Source organism: Salvelinus alpinus, chromosome 10, assembly GCF_045679555.1.
Source record: "Salvelinus alpinus chromosome 10, SLU_Salpinus.1, whole genome shotgun sequence".
In the NCBI taxonomy this organism is placed as follows: domain Eukaryota; kingdom Metazoa; phylum Chordata; class Actinopteri; order Salmoniformes; family Salmonidae; genus Salvelinus; species Salvelinus alpinus.
Window position 1 is genome coordinate 8,960,380 of NC_092095.1, and position 19,450 is coordinate 8,979,829.

General features: G+C 42.2%; 2 protein-coding genes across 5 annotated transcripts in view; both read left to right on the plus strand.

The window, feature by feature from the left end:
* LOC139531480 (nuclear receptor coactivator 2-like) overlaps positions 1-4,996 on the plus strand; it is a 192,283-nt gene extending 187,287 nt beyond the window's left edge. For all 4 annotated transcript variants that reach the window (XM_071327957.1, XM_071327959.1, XM_071327960.1 and 1 more), the window contains one exon: positions 519-4,996. In XM_071327957.1, coding sequence (XP_071184058.1) covers positions 519-530 — 12 coding nt within the window. In that variant the 3' untranslated portion in view covers positions 531-4,996. The remainder of the gene's footprint in view (positions 1-518) is intronic.
* A 4,068-nt stretch (positions 4,997-9,064) lies between these two features.
* Positions 9,065-17,075, plus strand: LOC139531479 (PR domain zinc finger protein 14-like). Its single transcript, XM_071327956.1, has 8 exons — positions 9,065-9,764; positions 10,306-10,359; positions 10,444-10,604; positions 12,061-12,331; positions 12,657-12,859; positions 15,018-15,119; positions 15,849-16,068; positions 16,262-17,075. Exons 1-8 carry the CDS (start codon positions 9,125-9,127, stop codon positions 16,435-16,437), a joined length of 1,827 nt encoding a protein of 608 aa, XP_071184057.1. The 5' UTR covers positions 9,065-9,124; the 3' UTR covers positions 16,438-17,075.
* The last annotated feature ends 2,375 nt before the right edge of the window (positions 17,076-19,450 follow it).

The following is a 19,450-nucleotide window of genomic DNA, read 5'->3' on the forward strand; positions in this document are numbered from 1 at the left end:
TCAAAGTACGGGCATTGCAATTTATTGCCCTGACCACATCTGCAGTCCTCATGCCTCCTTGCAGCATGCCCAATTCATGTTCACGCAGATGAGCAGGGACCCTGGGCATCTTTCTTTTGGTGTTTTTCAGAGTCAGTAGAAAGGCCTCTTTAGTGTCCTAGGTTTTCATAACTGTGACCTTAATTGCCTACTGTCTGTAAGCTGTTCGTGTCTTAACGACTGTTCCACAGGTGTATGTTCATTAATTGTTTATGGTTCATTGAACAAGCATGGGGAAACAGTGTTTAAACCCTTTACAATGAAGATCTGTGAAGTTATTTTTGGATTTTTACAAATTATCTTTGAAAGACAGGGTCCTGAAAAAGGGATGTTTCTTTTTTTGCTGAGTTTACAATGTAGATAATAGTAAAAAATAAAGAAAAACTCTTGAATGTGAGTAGGTGTGTCAAACCGTTTGACTGGTAATGTATGTTAAATGTGTATCTGAAAGAACTCTCTTTGTCTTCATCTGTTTACAGAAATACTGCTGACCCTGGTGGAGCGTGTAGCCAACCAGCACCTTAATGCTAACACCCAGGATCCAATGAGCTCGCTGGTTCATCTTCAACCACCCAACCAATCTACCAACGGCTCTTTGAGTGAACCTGGCAGTGCCCTGACCCAGCTCTGCCCAACCAAGCCTGACCTCTGACTTCACCCACCTGGCATAAAGTGTTCCTCACATCTATCCCTACTGAGGGGGGGGGGGGGGGGGGGCTCACCCAGGACCCAAGGAGAGTGGGGGGATGGAGGAAAGATTGGACTTTTTGACGTGTTCCAAATGGCACCCTGTTGCCTATATAGGGCCCTGGTTGAAAGGAAAGCAGTACACAGGGACGAGGGAGGCAACCCTAAAACGCCTAACCCCTCCTTAAAGGAGAACCCGTGAGCCAGCCTGTCTCTGTCCAGCTGCATTCACCGTAGTGTGACTTACTGTAGGCCCCTCCCCCTCTATTGTAGGTCCCTCCCCCTATGGGTTGATTGACTGTAGGCCCCTCCCCATCTGCCTGGAGGCCCACCCCCTCTGGGTAGGCCCTGTGGAGCCCCCCCCTCCCCCGCCTGGGTTGACTGACTGTACGCCCCTCCCCCCTCTAAGTTGTCCCCTCCCCCTCTGGGTTGACCTACTGTACGCCCCTCTAAGTTGGCCCCTCCCCCTCTGGTTTGACTGACTGAGTACTGGTGGCAGCGGTGGGATCCTCGTCAGATGAATGTATTCCTCTCTATGGACAGTGGCCATTTTGCAATCTGATCTCATCTCAAACAATTTATATATATTTTTCCTGATCCCTCTGATGTTCTAGAACATTCCTCTCATGTTCCACAATGGCATCAAACTGACTCTCAACGTTTACTTTTGAATTCTGGAGGACGGGAGCGGAGCAGCCAACTAATTTCAGCCATTTTTGCCTTTTCGCTGTTTGTTTTTGTTTTCCGGATGGTGATGATGATGGTGATGATGATGATGACTACAGATGTGTAGGATAAAGACAAATGTTTTTTTTTTTAAACACTGCAGATTATTGGTTTGGCTGAAATTATGCTTTGTATGATAATTAGACTAATTTAGTCAAGAGGTTTATAGTTTATTAAATTAAGTTTTATTTTTGTGTTTTAGATTTTTTTAAATTATCTTAGATGATTTCTTTATTATCGTAGCAAACAACAAGACGTTTTCTAATGTGGTGAAAGTGCGTAAAAAAGAGGCACTTTGTATCGTTTTAAACTCGGCGGTTAAACTCTTTCTGTAAAGACTACTATAGTCTATCACATTGAAATATTACGGATTTGACTTTGGTTCAGTAGTTTCATCAGAGGTTGTTGAATTACATCATGTGGTTGAAGACAACAGAAACAGACAGATTGTACATACTGTACCAGTTAACAGACAGATTGTACACACTGTACCAGTTAACGACAGACAGATTGTACACACTGTACCAGTTAACAGACAGATTGTACACACTGTACCAGTTAACGACAGACAGATTGTACATACTGTACCAGTTAACAGACAGATTGTACATACTGTACCAGTTAACAACATACAGATTGTACATACTGTACCAGTTAACAGACAGATTGTACACACTGTACCAGTTAACAGACAGATTGTACATACTGTACCAGTTAACAGACAGATTGTACATACTGTACCAGTTAACAACATACAGATTGTACATACTGTACCAGTTAACAACATACAGATTGTACATACTGTACCAGTTAACAGACAGATTGTACATACTGTACCAGTTAACAGACAGATTGTACATACTGTACCAGTTAACAGACAGATTGTACACACTGTACCAGTTAACAGACAGATTGTACATACTGTACCAGTTAACAGACAGATTGTACATACTGTACCAGTTAACAACATACAGATTGTACATACTGTACCAGTTAACAACATACAGATTGTACATACTGTACCAGTTAACAGACAGATTGTACATACTGTACCAGTTAACAGACAGATTGTACATACTGTACCAGTTAACAGACAGATTGTACACACTGTACCAGTTAACAATAGACAGATTGTACATACTGTACCAGTTAACAACAGACAGATTGTACATACTGTACCAGTTAACAACAGACAGATTGTACATACTGTACCAGTTAACGACAGACAGATTGTACATACTGTACCAGTTAACAACAGACAGATTGTACATACTGTACCTGTTAACAGACAGATTGTACATACTGTACCAGTTAACATACAGATTGTACATACTGTACCAGTTAACAGACAGATTGTACATACTGTACCAGTTAACATACAGATTGTACATACTGTACCAGTTAACGACAGACAGATTGTACACACTGTACCAGTTAACAACAGACAGATTGTACATACTGTACCAGTTAACAGACAGATTGTACATACTGTACCAGTTAACAACAGACAGATTGTACATACTGTACCAGTTAACAACAGACAGATTGTACATACTGTACCAGTTAACAACAGACAGATTGTACATACTGTACCAGTTAACAGACAGATTGTACACACTGTACCAGTTAAGACAGATTTCCCTATTGATTTGGGCCTTTTCTCTTCTTTTGCCCTGTCTGGTCTTTATTGGCTGTAAAAGCAGAGCGGTGTTTTATGTGTTTGTTTGAGAAGAGGAGAGTCTGACCTTGTCAGAGTCATTGATACGGTACAGGAGAGGAGCCTTCACCCAGGCTCTATTGCGGGGTGTAAGTAGGTAGGTATGCCTGAGGGGTGGGGGCTATGTATACAGTGTACAGATTATCGCTTGCTTCTCAGCCTTGAGCGTATAGCTAGCACCACAATAGAAAGCCAGGACAAACTGCTCTGGTCCGTCAGTGTGATGTACGTAAACAAGCAATAACAATTACTTCAGAATCTTACGTTTTGATTTTGTTTTGTTGTGCAGATTCTTTCCTGGAAACACATTGTTTGCTCTGCGGTCTGTCGGAAATTAAAACACTGCTCATTTTTTATTTCAGTTTATATATATATATTTTTTTTTTTAAATCTCTCTAATCCAAATGATACGTTCATGGCAGAGGATGCAGCAGCAGTGTAGATGGGGAGAGAGTGTGGTGGTGAGCCTTAATACCCCTCATGGTAACACACAGGGTGCATCCTAAATGGAACACCATGCCCTACATACTTTTAACCAGAGCCCTCTGGCATCATATTCCCTCGCCCCTGTAACGGGTATAGTGACATCATATTCCCTCGCCCCTGTAACGGGTAAAGTGACATCATATTACCTCGCCCCTGTAACGGGTATAATGACATCATTCCCTCGCCGCTGTAACAGGTATAATGACATCATATTCCCTCGCCCCTCTAGCAGGTATAATGACATCATATTCCCTCGCCCCTCTAGCAGGTATAATGACATCATATTCCCTCGCCCCTCTAGCAGGTATAATGACATCATATTCCCTCGCCCCTCTTGCAGGTATAATGACATCATATTCCCTCGCCCCTCTAGCAGGTATAATGACATCATATCCCCTCGCCCCTCTAGCAGGCATAATGACATCATTTTCCCTCGCCCCTCTAACGGGTATAATGACATCATATTATGGTCACTGTAGATCCTTTGTTGCGTCACAGTCAGACCTCATAACTACATCTTTCCACCAATCCTGAAATGCTGCAGCCTGGTCCCCGTATGATTGTGTTCTTGCTTACTCCATTGTTATCATCGTCAACTCAACTTGGCATGACCATTAGTGACAAGGAGTTGGCATGATGGCACAAACAGACTGGTGCTCACGCTAGCAATGTTGACATTACTTATGATAATAAGCCAGACATTACTATGGAGGACAAGCCAAATATCCCATGCCGTGTAAATGGGGTTATGAATTCTACCAGCCTTTCGTTACATTGATGATGAAGGACAGAGGCGGACTTGGCTGTGTTTCATCAGTGTCAAATGAAACAGGCCCCCAAACAGCTGAATCCACCCCTGCTGAAGAGGGTAAAGGGTTTATCGGCAGCCCAGACAGTATGATAGTCCATCACCCTCAGAGAAACATGCAACGCCACCTCGTAGTGTGTGACTGTCTGTATGTGAGGAGAGATTGCAGTGTGTGTGTGTGTGTGTGTGTGTGTGTGTGTGTGTGTGTGTGTGTGTGTGTGTGTGTGTGTGTGTGTGTGTGTGTGTGTGTGTGTGAGACAAAGTGCAGTGTGTGTGTGTGTGACAAAGTGCAGTGTGTGTGTGTGTGTGTGTGTGTGTGTGTGTGTGTACAGCATTAAAAAAAAAGTGTATTTGATGTGGGATCTGAGATAAACTGAATGTATTGTCATGGCTGACCTCGGATCAGAATAGACTGGAAAAGCTGCGATTCAGATGACACCCTTTTTCCTTATATCGAGCCCTATGGGCATTGGTCAAAAGTAGTGCACTACATATGGAATAGGATCCCATTGGGGATACAAGCCCACTACTGTGGGAAGCTGTAAAAAAAATACTATTCTCAGTGGATTGTTAGTTCTGGAACTGCCCAAACCTGAAGTTACTCATAAGACCTGGTCTGAGAACAGTTTTTAGGTGTTCTTTTATTTCCCTTATTGTTAACAGTTTGGGTCAGGAGGGAGAAAGCTGATCACAGATCAGGGTCCGTATTCATAAATCCGGATCGGTTTAGCCTTTTATATTATAATGAAAAGACAAGTGAGGGGGGGTAGGGGGACCTGATCTGAGATCAACACTCCTTCTCTCAGATGATTTCTGAATACTGTACTTTGGGCTAGCAGTCCCTTTTGAACACTGAGGTACAGTAACACTTTGTCTGTATGAGGCATACGGGTCCTAGTATTCAGTGACTCTTATGTATAGTTCTATGTTATGGGCCCTGTCTCAGAATTTAAACGCTGTATTTCCTCTGTTTTGCTGTACGATCGATTGATTGATCACGATTTGTCGAGATGTATCACTGTCGATCACAGTTTTTTGATAAAAGCTGGATGTCATTGCTGAGAATTGACTTACATTTTTTTAAAGAATAGCCAATTCTAAAGAAATCCCTCTTATCACCACCCCTCTGCCAATTTCCAAAGAGTGTTAAGATTTTGAAATGAATATAAGCCATGAGGTAATGCTTTTTTTTAAAAAGCATTTATATCAGGACTTGGCGCAAAACAACCTTTTTTTGCCCCTCAAAAAAAATATCATACAGGCAGTGAATATAAATCAATTTACAACAAAATAATTCCTCTCTATACCTTTTAATTTGGGAGATTTTTTTTTTAAATGCCCTGTTTTTGTATTGTCTGCCAGTTTTCTTAGAGCTAAAAATGCAAGAACCCTTGAAATGCTAAAAAAAAAAAAAAACTAGCATATTGCCTTAGATTGTCTGTTCTCCTTGTATATTTTAAAGCTATCTGTATCATATTTGTATTGTGAATATGTACATTATTGAATGGGGGGGGGGGCATCATTGATCAACACATCTCAGTTGCTGAGACAAGCAGTCTCTCTCTTTCTTATCTGTGATTGGTTGAAGGCTGTATTATTTGTATAATTTCATACCCCTCTCCCCCAACTGTTGTCAGTCTGCTATATGGAAGAAAAAAAAGATGATGCAATGGGATATTGAAGCAATATGTAATATATTCTATGAACTTTCTGGAGAAAGAAAGCCTACAGTGTTGCGCGCTGCTCTGAGATGTATTTCCCAGCTGTGTTGTTCACAAGAAACATCGCACTGTTTGTTCCTTCGTTCCACCCGTCACTCACGCGTCAACGTTTGTAATCTTTAGTGTGGAGCATTTTATGCAAAAGTTAGATATGCCGGCAGAAGTTTAAACACAGTTATATGCAAGTTGTCAACTAATAAGGCTTCGCTGATGCTATTTGCAATTTTGATGTTGAATAATACCATTGTAAATAAAGAATTGTTACTGCAACATTTTAATCTAGTTCCGCTATATTATTGAATCGTGTTTTTATAGATACTGCACTGTTTGAGGGGAGAGTTTGCAAGGAAGCTCTTCGTTGTCTTACTGTGTAGCCTACAGTATGACATGCTCTGTGTGTATAACAAATACACTTTTAATACGATTGTGTTTTGTGTTTAGATGCCAAAAGAAGGATGATCCTGAAAGTGGAGATATTATTCAAATTGATGTAATTGAAAGTTAATTGCGTTGAGTGTTTGTCACGTACTTTGCAAGTTGTTGAACGCATGCGTTAGATTGGACGATTATTTGGACGATGCGTTTAGATTGGACGATGCGTTAGTACAGCTGCGATGCGACTCAGTACTGTGAGTAACTGGGACACGGGGAAGGAATGAAGTGTGACTGGGATGGGTGCTAGTGGTGCTAACGTTATTTAACCGTTTAACAAATCAACACACATCTGTTTCCATATTGCCCTGTTTGAATTGTTCGTTTTATCAGCTCTTGCGTGATGCTGTTTTGTAAATGAATGAGGATTAAATTATTAATGGTTCTAACATTAAATCGATTTGTTCGTTTTGTACTTCAAACACTTACAGATTTATTTTCCAGTGGCATAATAACAGCAATTTACGGTCACTTTTATTTAAATTAAATATTTCGGAATGATTACAAGCAAGCAACATAATCAAATATTAGGCTACATAGGATTTCAGCATAAACCTTTTTTTTTTTTTTTTTAGAAAACAAATGTTTTATAGGCTGCTTCGTTACAATCATCATTATCTTAATTAACCATCCCCATCTAAATTTATCGAAAAGAAGTAATGAGGGGACATAAATCGAGTTGACATTCGATTTTAAATGAGTTGTTTCTCTCAATGGGGTTTGGGATAACTGTAGCCTTACCAATGGGCCTACCAGAATATTGGTTTTGGGACACGTTTATTTTAAACATTTTTGATGACGCCAATAAGGCGGTATTGTGTTCGCGTGTGTGTGCGTGCGCGCGGGGGGTTTATAATGTAAAAAAAGGTGGAATCCTCCCGGGGTTTGAGACGCAAGCAGGGTGACCATAACTACTCTCTGACCAATAGCAGGAGTGCAGCATCTCGAGACCTTTTTATGAGTCCGGTACCATGAACCGTTCTGTATACAGCGTTCAGTTCAGTAGATCCACCGGAACAACAAAGGCACACGGAGGGTATCCTACCTGCTCCTGTTGCTCCTCTACTTTACCCTCATAGGATTCTATCAGCAAGATAAAGCGGCACACACTTGTAGCCAAATATTCGTGTTTTTGTCTTTGGACAACAACAACAAAAATCTTTAAATTGGGAACTTCAGATTTATAAATAATCTCCTTTGAGGTAAGTCAGATTTTAAAATGGATCCTTCGCAAAAAAAAATGTAACTGCTTTAAAATATTACTATATTGCTATGTGTAAAATCGCTTTTGACCTATGTAATTAGGCAACATTTTAAATAATTTCTCATCACTTTCCTTCACTATTTCTATAGGCAATTTGATGCAGAAATGATCAATTTATAGCGCTCTTATAACCGGTTGTTAATAGCCATTGAACCGGTCTCGCCCTAATGCTTTTTAAAGGAGTTGTGACTTGCGATAGCTTCATTAATGTTGACCTCTACCGCTGACCTGGTGTTCTTTAATTTGGGTGTCATGACCCTGATTTGTCTCAGTTACTGCTGGCTACCACCCACCCACTACCCGCCCTGTGACGGGGGGGCCACGGCCCCTACAACTCATACTGCTCGTTTACAGGGATGCACAGTCCAGCACCAATTTAAAGTAGTTTATTCTGCAGGCTCAGGCACCAAATTAAAGATATTGACGAACGTCAACTGTGTGTTTTGCGAACTGGAAAAAATGCCCAAACGGCTGTTTGTTTATATTTATTGTAGATTGTAAGTGCTGTGAACGCAGTAAGTTTGGTTTTAAAAAATCAGTGCTCTCAAATTTAGGAATACGTTAAGTGACGAAAAATACGTGTATGACTTTTAATATAATTCGTTTTAAGATTTTGGAACTATCCGTTCCTGCAGAAATTCGATCTTGTTAAATTGCTGTAGCCATATAATATTTATATTCGGCTAATAGCGAATAGGTGAAATACGATTTTGTATTATTCTAATAGCCAATAATAGGTGAAAGCAAATTAAGATATTTTCATATTGTGCGATAATTGAAATTACAATCTTTTCCTTTCGTTAATTGACATGAATATTGTGATTCAGGCGTATAGCAATGTTGGCATTTCGTTCAGCAGTCCTGTGATTTGACAGAAATACAGTATATTGATGACTTAAAAAAAAAAAAAAACTAGCCAACAATTAATTGTATTCTCTTAAATGTATTTTGAGCGGAAATAGGCCTTTAAAAAGCATGCATAATTTGTTCGTTACCAAATTCCATTATTGTAGCCTAATTTATTTAATTATGTTCCCTATTTGAAATTGCTTTATTAATCTTCAAATAATCATCTAGAAAATAAACTTGAGAGATAAAACTTAAATTGAGAAAAATATTTGAGGTAATTGCTGGAAATAAAGCTAAATTTCTCCACCTCCATCTCTCTCCAGGCCGAATCGCTACAACGTCGACTATTCCTATTCAAATCATCACAGATTGGCTCTGCTCCCCCGCCTGCTGTGATGTCTCTATCCAGCATCCCCACCGTGAAGGACAAGCCGTTCCACTCCAACCCCCTCAAAAGCAAGCCTGTCCGGGGTTCGGGTTACTACGCTGCCCCGCTACCGGGAGCCCACCACTACATGGACATATTCAGGAGCTCTCAGCATCTCCTTCACCCGCTCAAGTCTCTGGGGCGGCTAGTCACCGACACCCAGGCAGTCATGCCGTTCAATTTCACCACCGGAACACCCTCGTTCTTCGGCAACGGCGGCCACCAAGCCACCGCCGTTAACGTTCTTCACGAGCAGATCTTTAACGTGTCGCACATCCCGTACTTCAACCGGATGATGCCGGGAGTGGGACACACGATTTACTCCAAGCACGAGGAGCTGGCAGCGGTGGTGACCGAGCACGCCACCGGCCCGTTATCTGTAGGCCTATCAGACTTCAGCAGTCCCGCCTCGAACAAGAGGTCCTCCGCTCCCTCACCGTCTAAAGAAAGTTTATTCCACCTCAGGGGAACCGAACTATCACCAGAGAAAACGCGCACTTATAGTTTCAGCGAGGACGACCTTTTCATGGTGCTGTATGGATATTCCCGGAGCCAGGAGCAGAATTCCGGCCAAGCCATCTCCGGAGTAGCCCTGCTTGGGAACTCAGGTAGACAGATACAGCCTTTTGAAATGGTGGCGAAACTACAAAAGTTAATTTCATTCAAGGAAAATGTGTGTGCTAGCTTCAGCTGTCCAAAAGTATGTTCGGGAAGAAGTTTACGTTGTTAGATGCGGGGCGGTTGGTGGCCTAGTGGTTTGACCATTGGGCCAGTAAACGAAAGGTTGCTGGATCGAATCCCCGAGCTGACAAGGTAAAAATCTGTCGTTCTGCCTATTGAACAAGGCAGTTCCCCGGTAGGCGGTTAAGAATGTTTTCTTAACTGACTTGTCTAGTTAAATAAATGTTAAATAAAAAATTTAAAAAAAGATGCAACAACCACTTGGGGCTGGATAATTAATCAGTATTTCTAGCTGGGACTTTATGGTTTACCTATATCATGAAACCAAACTGTCAATTCCAGGAGGCTTCATCTAGGTCTGTGAAACCAGCTCATATTGTCAGCCGTCTGTGTTTGATTTGTAATGTTCACCATTGATGACCAGCATCATTCACCAGCATCATTCACCAGCAACATTCTCTTCAACAGTTTGCAACAGCGAACAACTCACCTTGGAAACTGAGGCGCTTGGACTTCCAGAAGGTAATCTCTCTCTCTCGCTATCGCCCTCTCTGTGAACTTGTAAAAGGGTGTTAAGTTTAACGTGTTTTTAAATGTCACTTACAGGGTTATCTATCCATCAGACAAGTTACGGCAGTTTGTCCCACTACGGAGTTTACGCAGAGAAGAGCGCCGTCACCAAGGGAACCCGGTTCGGCCCATTTCAGGGGAAACTGGTCAATACCAGCGAGATCAAAACATATGACGACAACACGCTGATGTGGGAGGTCAGTTATTATATGATCTTTATTTTGTGTGTGTTATTTATCGTCAGATAAACGTTTTCTTTTTTTTTACTTTTGTGTTTTATGTTGTCCATTAACCAGCTGTGCGTAATAGTAAACTCGTGCGTAAATGTGGGCCTAAACGGAGATGCTTGATTTCCAATTAAATCACCCCCTGTGCAGTTAAACAATTTGTAGCCACATCAACGTCTGTGCTGTATAATAGTCATATGCGCTCTTAGGGAAAGAAAATGTTCTTTGGAGTTCTAATATCGAACATGTTGCTTCTTTGGACGAAATGAAAGAACCCTTTACTTAAAAAGGTTAGGCCTATATAGGACCTTGAGAGTTCTATCCCTACCCTGAGTGCAATGTGGATTTGAGCAAATAACAGCTAACAGAAAGCGAACACAGTCACATCACGCTGGTGAAATGTCAGCTAACTAGCTCCCTTTTCATTTGGTTTGAGCTGTTTTGCATTTGACATTTATATCCATATTAATGATGCTGCTGGTATGATTTCGCCAGGTTAGAAAAAATGACTAACTAACGACAGGTTACCTCTCTATGGCAGAGGGGAGATCGAATTCACATGTTACAACATTGTTGCCGAGGTCGGAGCCGCAAACAACAAGGTTCATACCTCATGCTGTTGCTAACTAAATGCTAGCAAGAGAAAATAATATATTTAATGAAAGTAAAAAACTCTTAGATGAAAAACAAAAAAAGGGTTCTATATAAAAACCATTGGTCAATTCAAAATGTAACTGCCATTCAAGCATGAACGTGCAAGAGAACAGTGATTGAACTTGCAAAAAGCCTACCAGTAAGACAACAACAAGCCGTACTGTACTGGTCCATAAAGAAGTCAGCCAGACTTGTTAGCAGGATTGTCATGGGCCCTCATTCAAACAAACAAATACGTCCCGGTCCACCAGTACATATTTCCCAACTATGTTGGTATGTAATGACAACAACATCTAAAAAACTATGCAGGTATTCATTATTTAATTGTTTATTATATTATATTCTTAGCTATAAATATTTAAATGTATTAGTAGTAGCCATAATTCATAAATGGCAACATACAGGGTTCTATATAAAAATCAAATCAAATGTATTTATAAAGCCCTTCGTACATCAGCTGATATCACAAAGTGCTGTACAGAAACCCAGCCTAAACAGCAAGCAATGCAGGTGTAGAAGCAATTTTGGTTCCGTGATGAATCATCCTTGGGGTTCTGATCAAAGAACCCTGTGGTGAAAGGGTTCTATATAGGTGTTCCATATATAGAACCCTGTGGTGAAAGGGTTCAATATAGGTGTTCCATATATAGAACCCTGTGGTGAAAGGGTTCAATATAGGTGTTCCATATAGGAAGCAAGCGATTAGAACAATTTTTTGTTCTATAAGGGGAAAAAATTCTAAGAGTGTAACAACAACATGTCGTTGATCCAGGTGTTCAAGAACGGCGGGTTGAGTCACTTTGTCGACGGCCGGGGCTCGTCCGGTAACTGGATGTCCCTAGTGAAGTGCGCACGCTTCCCAGAAGAGCAGAACTTGATCGCGGTACAGAATAAAGGACAGATCTTCTACGAGGCCTGTAAGGAGGTCCAGCCGGGCCAGGAGCTACTGGTCTGGTACGGGGACTGCTATGTTCAGTTCCTGGGGATTCCTCTCACTCTGAAGGACTCGCCGGAGGAGGGAAATACCATGATTCCACATGAAGGTAAGGACAGTTCATAAAGAATATAATTATTTTATTTTTCCCAGTGGGAACTTCATTTGTGGGTGGCATATATGGCCCGCATACCTATTTGCATGTTTAATATATTCATATACACTCTACTGGGGCCTCATTACGTTCTCTGATATAAACTGGGTGGTTCGAGCCCTGAATGCTGATTGGCTGACAGCCGTGGTATATCAGCCCGTATACCACGTGTATGATTTTGCTTAATTCTATTCTATAAGTGTATCAAATGTGTTTATTTCTAGAAACAACGACGCCACTACGATTTACCAAGACGTTCCCTGATGTTTTCCTATTTCAGATTCTGGAGAGGGTTTTAAGTGTGATCGGTGTGGCAAAGTGTTCGCCTATCAATACTACAGAGACAAGCATCTGAAGTACACGCGCTGCGTGGACCAGGGCGACCGGAAGTTCCCGTGCCACCTCTGCAACAGGTCGTTTGAGAAGAGAGACCGATTGAGGATCCATATACTACACGTCCACGAGAAACACCGACCACATAAGGTATACAGAGCCTTCAGAAAGTATTCATACCCTTTGATTTATTCTACATTTTATTGTGTTACAGCCTGAATTCAAAATGGATTCAATTGTTTGTTTTTTCTCACCCATCTACACACAATACCCAATAATGACTAAGTGGACACACTTTCTTTCTTTTTTTATGTTTGCAAATGTATTGAAATACAGAAATACATAATTTCCATGTACGTAAGTATTCACACCCCTTTGCTATGACAGTCCAAATTGAGCTCAGGTGCATCCAAATTTCCTTCGAACATCGTTGAGATGCCACTACAACATGATTGGAGGTCACCTGTGGCCAATTAAATTGTTTGGACATGATTTAGAAACATTACCTGTCTATCTAAGGTCCTACAGTTGACAGAGCATGTCAGAGCAGGAACTAAACCATGAAGCCCAGGGAACTGTCTGTAGATCTCTGAGATAGAACTGTGATGAGGCATATATCTGGGGGAAGGGTATAAAATAATTTCTAGAGTGTTGAAAGTTTCCAAGAGCATCATTGGGAAATGGAACAAATATGGAACTACCCAGACTCTGCCTAGAGCTGGCCGTCCGAGCAGACTGAGCAACCGGGCAAGAAGGACCTTGGTCAGGCAGGGGACAAAGAACCCAATGACCACTCTGACAGAACTACAGAGTTCCCTTGGTTGAGATGGGAGAACATGCCAGAAAGACAACAATCTCTACAGCGCTGCACCAATCTGGGCTTTATGGGCGAGTGGCCAGTCGGAAGCCACTCCTGAGAGAAAGGCACATGACAGCACGCCTGGAGTTTGTAAAAAAATCCACATGAATGAATGATTCTGTGGTCTGATGAGACAAAAATGTAACTCTTTGGCCTGAATGGAAAGCACTTTATCTGGAGAAAACCAGGCACAGCTCATCACCCGACTAACACCCTCCCTACCGTGAAGCATGGTGGTGGCTGCATTATGGTATGGGGATACTTTTCAGCAGCAGGGACTGGGAGACTGGTAAGGAGGGAACAATGAATGGAGCCAATCCTTGACGAGAACCTGCTTCAGAGTGCAAATGACCTTAGACTGGGGTGACCTTAGACTGGGGCGACCTTAGACTGGGGCGACCTTAGACTGGGGCGACCTTAGACTGGGGCGACCTTAGACTGGGGCGACCTTAGACTGAGGCGAAGATTTATGTTCCAACCCCAATCACACAGCCAAAGCAACGCTGGAATGGCTTCAGAGCAACAATGTGAAAGTCCTTGAATGGCTGCAGCAAAAGTCTAGACTGGGAATCCCATTGAAAATCTGTGGAAAGACTTGAAGATTGCTGTTCACCACCGCTCTCCATTTAACTTAACAGAGCTTGAAAAAAATCTGCAAGGAAGAATGGGAGAAAATCCTCAAATCCACATGACTCAAAGCTGATACAGACATACCCAAGATGACTCAAAGCTGATACAGACATACCCAAGACGACTCAAAGCTGATACAGACATACCCAAGACGACTCAAAGCTGATACAGACATACCCAAGACGACTCAAAGCTGATACAGACATACCCAAGACGACTCAAAGCTGATACAGACATACTCAAGATGACTCAAAGCTGATACAGACATACCCAAGACGACTCAAAGCTGATACAGACATACCCAAGACGACTCAAAGCTGATACAGACATCCCCAAGACGGTTCAAAGCTGTAATCACCACTGAAGGTGTTTCTACAAAGTATTGACTCAGCGGTGTGAATACTTATGTAAATTAGATATTTCTGTATTTAAGTTTCAATAAATTAGCAAAAATTTCGAAAAACATGTTTTCACTTTGTCATTATGGGGTATTATGGGTGAGAGAGAAAAATATATACTTAATTGATTTTGAATTCATTCTGTAATACAATACAATTTGGATTAAGTCAAGGGGTCTGAAGAGTACTTTTCTCTTACATTCTAGAAGCCCCTAAGTTATTTTTCTATAATTTTTTTTACTTCTCCTGCACATCTTGTGTCTTTATTTCTCACCATCTTTGTTTTTTTTTTTAAATGTTCTTTGTGTCTCAAAAGATGATAATAATCTATAAGTGAAGGGTACTGTAGTCCTTCCTTACCCCCCCCCCCCCCCCCCCCTCCCTCCCTATTTCCTCATCCTTAATTCCTCTTCCTTTCTAGTGCTCAGTGTGCGGAAAGAGTTTCTCTCAGTCTTCCAGTCTCAACAAACACATGCGCGTGCACTCTGGAGAGCGCCCTTACAAGTGCGTGTACTGTAACAAGGTAAGCATGGAAGAGAGTGTGTGTACCATAACTCGGTAAGCATGGAAGAGAGAGTGTGTGTGTGTGCCGTAACACGGTAAGCATGGAAGAGAGAGAGAGAGTGTGTGTGTGTGTGTACTGTAACAAGGTAAGCTTGGAAGAGAGTGTGTACAATCCTCAGTGGGCGTGTGAGGTCAGACCCCGATGGAGTTCGAGCTCACCATTTTAGAAGCCCCCCCATTTTAAATGGTGCATTTTGGCGTGAGCCTCCTCGTTATGGTCTCCTCGTGCAGCCTGCAGGCACGCTCCACCGAGACACTTCCATGGTGATTAGCGCCAGATGTACACCCGCCCTGTTGTTCCTCCCTCTCCCCGAGATTACACTCTGAATTTACGGCTCTCAAAGGAACAGACGTTTTCTTTGTTGTTTTGTAGGATATGAGATCCTCCTCTTCGGTTTTTATGTAGGCCTAGCCTACTTAAATCATGTTGTTTAACCCCAAAAACCCTGTTTAACAATGTTATCTACTTGCTAGTGTTTTAAAAATCTCCAAATGATAAGGTAGCCTGTTTTGAAATCGAATTGACTCAAATGTCAGGCCTGGGTACCATTTTGTATTTATTGCCATGAAAAGTCTGTCGCGTTGTTGAAAGTAGAAAAAGTCAGTTACCTGAATATGATCAGAACTACTGAGTGCGTTTTCTCTAGTTCTACGAGTGTCACTCAAACGTCTATGTTCTCTACTCTAGGCCTTTACTGCCTCCAGCATTTTGCGCACGCACATCCGCCAGCACTCCGGAGAGCGGCCGTTCAAGTGTAAACACTGCGGGAAAGCCTTCGCTTCGCACGCCGCGCACGACAGTCACGTCAGGCGCACCCACGCCAAGGATAAACCCTACCCGTGCGACGTGTGTAGAAGCACCTTTCAAGAAGCGACAGAACTCAAGAGCCACATGAAGAGTCACACAAGTAAGGTTTGATTGTCACTAAATAGCCTACTGAAGGAATAGGACACGTTTGTACCAAGGTCTAGGCCTATGTCTTGAATGCAAAACCAAAAAAACAGGATAAATACAGAAATATATGGCTGTACTTATGTGTTGATTAATTACCTAATATGGATGTTCATTGTAAAAAAAAACATTTTTAAAATGATTGACAGAAAGACCCCTCTCAGAAAGCGCAGTTCACCCTACCATCTCAGTAAACGGATCTTTGGAGGATACAACAACGACGCTTTCAGTCACCAAGGACTGCAGGACGCAAAGACTGACGGAGGAGAACTTCTCGTACACAGGACTGGCGGTTCTGAACCCAGAATATCGACCCTGGAACTAAAACAATTCCATGGAATTAGAATGTGGCATTCTAGAATGTACCGAAGAAGTCTCGATTAGAGCTCAAAATCGTTGCTAGGACACTTCCAAAAGCATTTTTTTTTTAAAGATAATAACTATTGGAAATATATTTAATACCACAACTTTACTGTATTGTATGACACACTGTAAATAACCTTTTTGTCAAATTTATTTATTTATTTGAATCTGTTTTGATGTAATGAGAATGCGTATTTTTTTTCTGTCTAAAATGTTTTGTTATTTGTGTTATTTGGTTAATTATTGGTGTTGATCAATGTAATAATGCAAGATTTTAACGAAATGTTACATAAAAACATGTATTAACGTTCGTGAGCACAATTTCTTATAGTTCAGCATTAAAATCGGCTTGTATTATTATTTTAAAATGCTGTGTACAAGTTTTTCATTTATACATGCATCCCTAGATTTGTATTAATTTAAACGTGTTAATTTATCGGCATACAATGTTTATACTACCTCTAAATCCATCCTATTTCGGTCTTTCATGGCTAACTGTGCTTTTCCTGACGGTCTGTTTCTTGTCTCTTGTGTATCTGTGTTGAACTGTTTAAAAGCATCGGCTTTCTAATAAATATCAATTAAATAATAGCATGAAAATAAGCTTTGGTTAGTTTGTTTGTAACGATAAAGCCTTTACATATGATATATTACACAAACAGTATTCGGATCGAGAAAGGACAACTGATGTTGATTTTACAATGTAATTGGCCTCTAACATATATTTGGGGACATATTTAATTAATTTCACATATTAGTGAAAATCGAAAATATTGAAACACAATTAGATAAAATTCTGGTTACACTACATTTATGCTTTTCGTTTGAAAACAAGACCCTTCCCTTGTATTTGATAAGGCTACTTATAGAGTTGAATAACTAACTGCCGGATGCATTTTCGATTCCCAGAAGAGTATAACAATAACATATATAATCCATTTATTTTTGAATTCATAAATTTAACCTTTATTTAATTAGGCGTGTCAGTTAACAACAAATTCGTTTTTACAATGACGGCCTACCCCGGCCAAACCCTCCTCTAACCCGGACAGCGCTGGACCAATTGTGCGCCGCCCTATGGGACTCCCAATGACGGCCGGATGTGATACAGCCTGGATTCGAACCAGGGTCTGTAGTGACGCCTCTTGCCCTGCGATGCAGTGCCTTAGACGGCTGTGCCACTCGGGAGCCAATTGACGGTTATAACCTTTTAGATTTAACATTGACATATTTTGTTCAGACTTAATTTCATGATCAGTAAAATCGTTTTAGAGACTGTTCTACCAGGTAAGTCAGAGTTGCGACGTTTGAATGTAACGGGCTATAATGCAGATATCGACGATCTTAATGTATCACATATTAGAAGGATTCTTGTTGAATTTAACTAGAAGCTCATAAATTATTTTCTTCCGCTGTCATTGTAGAACGGAGGCTTCAGTTCCACCTGAATGGTCTCAGTGGGGACCTCACACCCATAAACTGTGTGTGTGTGTGTGTGTGTGTCTGAGCCAAGCGTTCTCTTTTCAGACAGCAAGGAGGAACATAGTGTATGTGTGATGGGTAGGGGGGAAGGATCCTTCACTCCTGGCAGTGGGGAATTGAACCAATCTCACAAACCCCAGTGACACCAAATGAATGACAATGGAGTAGCAGCAATGAGGTGGTCTGAGGGACAGGGGAGGAGAGAGGATGAGGCTGTAGCATAAGGACACAAAGACTGTCCCAATGACATCTGCTCTTCTTCCCCCTCCCCTCTGCTCCTCTCTGACTGTCCCTGACCCTAACCTTAACTCTTTCCCATCTGCTCCTCTCTGACTGTCCCTTACCCTCACCTTAACTTTCTGCTCCTCTCTGACTGTCCCTGACCCTAACCTTAACTCTTTCCCATCTGCTCCTCTCTGACTGTCCCTTACCCTTACCCTCACCTCAACCATCTGCTCCTCTCTGACTGTCCCTCACCCTCACCGTAACACTCTACTCCTCTCTGACTGTCTCTTACCCTAACCTTAACCCTCTGCTCCTCTCTGACTGTCCCTTACCCTCACCTTAACCATCTGCTCCTCTCTGACTGTCCCTCACCCTCACCTTAACCCTCTGCCCCTCTCTGACTGTCCCTTACCCTCACCTTAACCCTCTGCTCCTCTCTGACTGTCCCTTACCCTCACCTCAACCCTCTGCTCCTCTCTGACTGTCCCTTACCCTCACCTTAACTTTCTGCTCCTCTCTGACTGTCCCTGACCCTAACCTTAACTCTTTCCCATCTGCTCCTCTCTGACTGTCCCTTACCCTTACCCTCACCTCAACCATCTGCTCCTCTCTGACTGTCCCTCACCCTCACCGTAACACTCTACTCCTCTCTGACTGTCTCTTACCCTAACCTTAACCCTCTGCTCCTCTCTGACTGTCCCTTACCCTCACCTTAACCATCTGCTCCTCTCTGACTGTCCCTCACCCTCACCTTAACCCTCTGCCCCTCTCTGACTGTCCCTTACCCTCACCTTAACCCTCTGCTCCTCTCTGACTGTCCCTTACCCTCACCTCAACCCTCTGCTCCTCTCTGACTGTCCCTTACCCTCACCTTAACCCTCTGCTCCTCTCTGACTGTCCCTTACCATCACCTTAACCCTCTGCTCCTCTCTGACTGTCCCTTACCCTCACCTTAACCCTCTGCTCCTCTCTGACTGTCCCTTACCCTCACTTTAACCCTTTGCTCCTCTCTGACTGTCCCTCACCCTCACCTTAACCCTCTGCTCCTCTCTGACTGTCCCTTACCCTCACCTTAACCCTCTGCTCCTCTCTGACTGTCCCTTACCCTCACTTTAACCCTTTGCTCCTCTCTGACTGTCCCTTACCCTCACATTAACCCTCCACTCCTCTCTGACTGTCCCTTACCATCACCTTAACCCTCTGCTCCTCTCTGACTGTCCCTGACCCTAACCTTAACCATCTGCTCCTCTCTGACTGTCCCTTACCCT

Excerpts from the sequence above, each read along its gene's own strand:
- LOC139531479 (XM_071327956.1), top strand. The coding sequence starts at position 9,125 with ATGTCTCTATCCAGCATCCCCACCGTGAAGGACAAGCCGTTCCACTCC. Across the intron at positions 10,360-10,443 it reads GGCGCTTGGACTTCCAGAAG|GGTTATCTATCCATCAGACA; the intron begins GTAATCTCTCTC and ends TGTCACTTACAG. Across the intron at positions 12,332-12,656 it reads TACCATGATTCCACATGAAG|ATTCTGGAGAGGGTTTTAAG; the intron begins GTAAGGACAGTT and ends TTCCTATTTCAG.